General features: G+C 43.4%; 1 protein-coding gene across 1 annotated transcript; it reads left to right on the top strand.

Moving 5' to 3' along the window:
• Window positions 1–2,018: 2,018 nt before the first annotated feature.
• LOC119332279 (crooked neck-like protein 1) lies at window positions 2,019–6,680 on the top strand. The gene is made up of 4 exons (XM_037605459.1): window positions 2,019–3,875; window positions 5,371–5,584; window positions 5,693–5,891; window positions 6,098–6,680. Exons 1-4 carry the CDS (start codon window positions 2,250–2,252, stop codon window positions 6,216–6,218), a joined length of 2,160 nt encoding a protein of 719 aa, XP_037461356.1. The 5' UTR covers window positions 2,019–2,249; the 3' UTR covers window positions 6,219–6,680.
• Window positions 6,681–7,131: the final 451 nt, after the last annotated feature.

The raw sequence follows: 7,131 nt of genomic DNA, 5'->3' as shown, positions 1-7,131 counted from the left end.
TATTAATATACAATTTATGTGTATTTTAAATCATTAATTTATTTTCATATAATTGGTCTGGCCTAGTAGCATACCGTACCCTTTTTTTTAATCTTCAAGCGATTTTCCTGATGCATATTCTATCCTTTTTTTTACCAAGTTCGTGTTTATTTTTTCTTTCTATTTTTAAATTTCATTTTTTCCATAAAAAGAATACAGTTATTGTGTATTTTAAATATTTATTATATTTTCATTAATTTGTACCTTGAAGACGTAAATATGAACTTTTTTCAAAATTTATGTGGATTTAAAAAAATGTCAGAAAATTTATGTATCTTCATTCAGGACCACAAACATGCGCAATTATTGTGTATCTTCATTGTATATTTAAAATACACAAATATTTAACTAGAAAAGATAAAAAGAAAACCGTTCATTGGGCATATAATAGGGCAAAATGATAACCATTTTCTAAAACCATGCTGAACATTATTCAAAATATACTTTGTTAATTTTTAAAATTATTATGTATTTTAATACAATGAGGATACAAAATAATGCGTGTTTGTGGTCATGAATGAAGATACATAAATTTTTTATAATTTATTTTATTTAAATCCATATAAATTTTAGAAAAAGCTAATGTTTATGTCTCCAAGGCACACAATAATGAAAATAGAATAAAGATTTAAAATACACAATAATTGTATATTTATAATTATTGTATTTTTATATGGGGAAAATAAACATAAACCTGGGGAAAAATAAAAAGAGAACCGGTAGGAAATGCACAGGAAAATCGCTTGAAGATTCGAGAAAAAAGAAGAAGAGATACGCTACTGGGCCGGCCCTGTTATAAGCGAGGGATATGTGTAATTGCTCCAATTGGTTCTTACCTTATTGACATGTCGGCCTGGTGGCTAGCTCGGCTGCTCTCTTACGCAGAGGTCTCGGGTTCGATCCTCGGCGTAGCATTTTATTTTTCCTTTTTTTCTCTCTCCTATGCTGACATGGGGCCCACACATCTACTGTACACTGACGTGGCACCTGGCTGGGCGCGAGGCGTAGAGTGAGACGTAGCCAGGACTGTATTGGAGCGTATCCTCGTATTTGAGGACCGTATTGGAGCATTCCGCAAGTCCCGAGACCATTGTGTTTTTCTCTCTCCTATGCTGACATGGGGCCCACACATCTACTGTACACTGACGTGGCACCTGGCTGGGCGCGAGGCGTAGAGTGAGACGTAGCCAGGACTGTATTGGAGCGTATCCTCGTATTTGAGGACCGTATTGGAGCATTCCGCAAGTCCCGAGACCATTGTGTTACATGCCGGAAAGTACGAGGACCGTAGGTATAATTATCTCACTTCACACCCTAATGCCAACTTAAATGGGTGGAAGAGTACAAGACTTGTTTAGCATAAAATTACATTGAAAGTTATTTGCAAAGCGCACTTTCAGAAACAAATTGATACTAAACTGACACATAGGGTAACCTCAGAGTCGAGGGTAGCCACGAAGGAGCACACCGAGTGAGTGACATGTAGAAACGAAAACAAGCTAAAAAACTACTAAACATTAGGGAGTACTTACTAGAATCCTCGAGGGAGAGGCCAATAAACTCGATAGAGAACGAAGTGTTGGCGGAACGGAAAGAACGAGATGTGCATAGTTTCAATTTACATGCTTGTATTTTTTTTTGTGATGGTATTTTTTTACGATTGTCACTGCATTGCGAAGGGGCTAGAAGATGACGGGGATGGACATAATACTACAAATTTCATAAATATTTTTAACTCAAATATACTTGAACTTGGCCAATTTGAGTAGACATTTGTTTCGGATTTTTTATTTTTGAACTCATTCGTTTTGGGTTTGGTTCCTACGGTGTGTGTTTCGCGCGTGCTCGATTAGTATTTTTTAGGCGGTATTCGAGTAATATCGATATCAGCATTAAGTATTAACCCCCTCGTGATAAATATTCCAACACGAGCACTTAAACTACGTTTTACAGATAACCCCTCATCCAGCAAAAAGACCGAACCCCAAATCGAGCCGAGCCGCTCGGCCTCGCTCGATCTGCCCCGCCCCCTCGCGCCGCCTTCCTCCGCCCCATCTCCTCGCCCTCCTCCGCCCCACTCCGGCGTCGAGTTCCGACGCGCCGCCGTCCGCGCGTACAAGCAGACCTAAAATCCAATTACCCCGTCCCTTGCCCCTTCCCATCATTCTCCTCCTCCCAAAACCCTAACCCTAGCACAAACACCGGCCGCCATGGCGCTCACCACCCGCGGCGGCGGCGGCGCCGACCAAGCGCAGCCTCCGCCGGCCCCCGACGCGAGCCTCGGCTTCCTCACGAAGCGCGACACGGAGGTCAAGCTCCCCCGCGCGACGCGGGTGAAGAACAAGACGCCCGCGGGGGTCCAGATTACCGCCGAGCAGATCCTCCGGGAGGCCCGGGAGCGGCAGGAGCCCGAGATCCGCCCGCCCAAGCAGAAGATAACCGATGTCCACGAGCTCGCGGATTACCGGCTCCGCGAGCGCAAGAGGTTCGAGGACCTCATTCGCCGCGTCCGCTGGAGCGTCTCGGCGTGGGTCAAGTATGCCAAGTGGGAGGAGGGGCAGAAGGACTTCGCCCGGGCTCGCTCCGTCTACGAGCGCGCCCTGGACGTCGCCCACCGCGACCACACCCTGTGGCTCAAGTATGCCGAGTTCGAGATGCGCAACCGGTATGTCAACCATGCCAGGAACGTCTGGGACCGTGCCGTCTCGCTCCTACCCCGCATCGACCAGCTGTGGTACAAGTATATCCATATGGAGGAGCTGCTTGGTGCTGTCGCCAATGCTCGGCAGGTCTTTGAGCGCTGGATGGGGTGGCGCCCTGATATCGCTGGCTGGAACTCATACATCAAGTTTGAGCTGCGATATGGGGAGGTTGAGCGCGCTAGGGCAATCTATGAGCGGTTTGTCGCCGAGCACCCGCGGCCCGACACGTTCATCCGGTATGCCAAGTTTGAGATGAAACGGGGAGAAGTAGAGCGGGCACGGCGTGTGTATGAGCGTGCAGCGGACCTGCTTGTGGATGATGAAGATGCGGAGGTGCTGTTTGTAGCATTTGCTGAGTTCGAGGAAAAGTGCCGGGAGGTGGAGCGTGCTCGTGCGATATACAAGTATGCGCTTGACAGAGTGCCAAAGGGCAGGGCTGAGGATCTTTACAGGAAGTTCCTGGCATTTGAGAAACAATTTGGTGACCGTGAGGGGATTGAGGATGCCATTGTGGGCAAGCGGAGATTCCAATATGAAGATGAGGTGAGGAAGAACCCACTCAATTACGACTCATGGTTTGATTACATCAGGCTGGAGGAGAGCGTCGGGAACAAGGACAGGATCAGGGATGTGTACGAGAGGAGTATCGCAAATGTTCCTCCTGCAGAAGAGAAGCGGTACTGGCAGAGGTATATCTACCTTTGGATAAACTATGCTTTGTATGAGGAACTTGATGCACAGGACATGGAAAGGACCCGGGAGGTCTATAGGGAGTGTCTGAAACTCATTCCACACAAGAAATTTACTTTTGCTAAGCTGTGGCTGATGGCCGCGCAGTTTGAGATAAGACAGAAGAACATAAAGGCTGCACGGCAGATTCTCGGTAATGCAATAGGTATGGCGCCCAAGGGGAAAATATTCAAAAAGTACATTGAGATCGAGCTTTATCTGGGCAACTTTGACCGCTGTAGAACTCTATATGAAAAATATATCGAATGGTCTCCAGCAAATTGTTATGCCTGGAGGAAGTATGCCGAACTGGAAAAAAACCTTAGTGAGACTGATCGTGCTCGATCAATATATGAGCTTGCTATCGCTCAGCCAGCCCTTGATACGCCTGAAGTTCTATGGAAGGTATGTTGTCCTTGCTGTCCTCTTAATTGATTCACATTTTATGTTTTGTAAGTGAACTATTGAATATACTTTTCCTATGTATCATTATTCCTCAAATAAGCACGCATGAAGTTCTGTGTTAACGTTATTTATTATATCATAATATTTGATCTGCTCATATATCTAAATAATTTCAGTGTTTATGCATGGAAGTGTGTTGGTATTATTTGCCACCTTTGTTCATGTGTGCTGTGATGTGATATGATGGTTAATTTTGTAACATGCTGACACGCCACCTAAAGAGTAGACAGTAGAGATCAGAGATCGATGTGTTGTTGAGCTCTGCACTATTTTGAGGGTTACATGAACTAGATTATTTCATGGGAAAAGGCGGTTGTGCTTCATTTTATGTTCTGGAAACCGAAGACCAGCCTTTTTATTTTTTTGTACTATTCAACTTATGGCATTATGAGTGTTAGTTGATTACTCTGGATCTGTTACTTTTTGCATTATATCCTGCCAACTAAAAATTATCAGGTCTTAGTAACTACCAAAGCATTTTTAAACCATGTCTCTTCAGCCTCTGCGCTCCATCAGAGTTGCTTGAATGGTTAATAACTTATTTGTGAAAAACAACTGTTGGACAATGCTCAGAATCGTCATAGTTGAGGCCCCTTTTTTTAGGTCTAGGTGGGACTTTGTTGACTTGTGTTCTTCAGTCTTCTCCCTGGCAAAGCAGAGCCATTGGAACTATATGTGTCCAGTCAGCAACTGAAAACATACACTTCCTTGTGCTGCTGGAAGAGATTGGTGATCACTCATCAAATAATACCCATGGAACGAATCCAGACTCAGTGAGTTGTGAAGACCACTGACCCCAATAGGAATACGGGAGATTTAATGATTGAAGAGAATAGTACAATTAACAACTAAACCTAAAGGGATCCACTTGTCACAGAAGCAGTCTATAACTAATAGGAAGCACCTATCTCTTACTTGATATCTGATTGATCTTGCAGAGCCGAATTGTTTGAACTTGATTGACCTTATAAACGCTAGTTCAATTCCAGGACGACATCATATAATATACGTGAGCCTCAATCATTGATTTTGATTAGACACTTCTCCTTGTTGAATGAGAATGAAGGAAGAGTGCCGAACGACTAAAGCTAACAGCCAGTCCGGATGCTTTTGATCTCTTAGCTACAGTTTTAAGAGAGAAAAAACCAGTGCGCTGTCATCCGATATATTATGTCCAAATAATGCATTGTGTAACATGGGCCTTTTATTCTTAGGAAATGTTTCTGAGATTTTATCTATATAAGATGCAGCATTGATCCTTGTTAAATACGTACTAGATGTGAATGTTACATTTGAGACATCTAGAAAAATGACGCATTTAAGAAAAATGACTTATGCTTAACTGAATCATTTTTAGTGCCTTTTACTTCCAGGTCTACTTGTGATTTTAGTTATTAGGGATGCTTACTAACTCTTCTGCCTTTTGAACTTACAGGAGTACTTGCAGTTTGAAATTGATGAAGATGAATTTGATAGAGCAAGAGAACTCTATGAGAGACTGCTTGATAGAACAAAGCATTTGAAGGTATGGATCAGCTTTGCTGAATTCGAGGCCTCAGCTGGCTTGGGAGAAGACGCTGAAAGTGAGGAGAATAAGAATGATGCTGGTTATCAGGAACAGCAGCTCGAGCGGGTCCGGAGGTGTCGGTGTGAGTAACGAGCTAGAGAACCTACTTTGGGCATCTGTAAATCTTTTTTATGTTCATTTTGCGATTCATGGTGCACTAAATCTGACATTGCTCTGTTATGGTGGTCAGCTGTCTTTGAAAGGGCATTCGACTACTTCAGGACAAATGCCGCAGAGCTAAAGGAAGAAAGAGCGATGCTCCTGGAAGAATGGCTCAAAAAAGAGTTGAGCTTTGGTGATCTTGGTGATGTCACGTTAGTGCAGAAGAAGGCGCCAAGGAAAGTCAAGAGGAAGAGACCACTCCCCACAGACGATGGCTCCAATATTGCGTATGCTATTTACTCTGCTCTTTATTCTTGGCACTACTGTATTTTCAGAAGTTGGTGGCTTGCCACGTTTAGCATGCTCTGTGGCCATGTCCAAATTCTGTTAAGAAATCAATATAAAACAACTAGCGCTAACAATATCTCACATAATACTTTTGTGGTTACTTCCCACAAATTTAGAAATATACTGACATCATTTGCTCTACCAGGTACGAGGAGTACATTGATTATATCTTCCCTGATGAAGTCACTTTGGCGCCGAACCTTAAGATACTGGAAGCTGCTTATAAGTGGAAGAAGCAGAAGGCAAACGACACGGAGGACGACTGATCTGAACATCGAGAGGCTGCCTGTTGTGAATGGTTTTCCCACCGTCAGAGATGAGTGCCACCATGCCAAAATCAGACGTGGAGAAGGTGCCCTCTTATATACCCTACATATGGCATTTTTGCGTCTTGTTCAGTTGAGTTATCGAAGCTGTGTGTCTGACGGATAGATGCTGAATTATCTGGGTTCTGTTACCCCCGGATTGAACTGTACGTTCGTTGTTAGAGTCAATTTATCTTGGTTTTGTTACCCGGGTTCCTTGGGTTGAATGTAATTCAACATGTATTATTTGAGCTTAGCACTATATCACGTTTCTCCCATTTGGTACCTGGTGCTAAGCTGCCAGATGAGTGTTTTCTTAACAGCGAAACAGAGCCGTCTTCAGTTAGAAAATCCGTTGGGAAACTGTACGAGCTGATGGGCTTGAAATATTATTATGGGCTTTGAGTTTGGCCCTAAGATTTAGCCTTTTTTCTCTCTTCTCGCTTTCTTTTTAAAATTCTTCAAATATACTCCTGCATTTTCATATTAGTTCTAAGAAAAAGATACTACCTCGTCATCTGTCTTTGATTGTTTCAAAATTTAGTTTGAATTTGAACGAAACACCAAGTTAATCTGAGAAATACCAATACCAACCTTTTAGAGCATCTACAAATGGATCCTTCAAATCCTCCCCAAACGCATCGATGGACAACATGGTCATCACCTGGATTGAAAATTGCCTGGACACCGATGGACAACATGTTTATCACCTGGATTGAAAATTGCCTGGAAGTGTCCAGCGTGTTGGATTTGACAGGCCGAACCCATCCCAAATCTCTTCAAATCATCCCCAACAAAGCTCAACCTGCTATCTTCCTCTCCTCTCTTATGCCTTGTCCGCATCGCCACCACCCTAGCTCAACCGCGGCCCTAA

The sequence above is a fragment of the Triticum dicoccoides genome, chromosome 7A (genome assembly GCF_002162155.2).
Source record: "Triticum dicoccoides isolate Atlit2015 ecotype Zavitan chromosome 7A, WEW_v2.0, whole genome shotgun sequence".
NCBI classification, from domain to species: domain Eukaryota; kingdom Viridiplantae; phylum Streptophyta; class Magnoliopsida; order Poales; family Poaceae; genus Triticum; species Triticum dicoccoides.
The sequence above is the reverse complement of the archived record's forward strand: the minus strand, read 5'-3'. Positions and strand labels throughout refer to the sequence as shown.

Excerpts from the sequence above, each read along its gene's own strand:
- LOC119332279 (XM_037605459.1), top strand. The coding sequence starts at position 2,250 with ATGGCGCTCACCACCCGCGGCGGCGGCGGCGCCGACCAAGCGCAGCCT. Across the intron at positions 5,585-5,692 it reads GCGGGTCCGGAGGTGTCGGT|CTGTCTTTGAAAGGGCATTC; the intron begins GTGAGTAACGAG and ends TATGGTGGTCAG. Across the intron at positions 5,892-6,097 it reads GACGATGGCTCCAATATTGC|GTACGAGGAGTACATTGATT; the intron begins GTATGCTATTTA and ends TTGCTCTACCAG.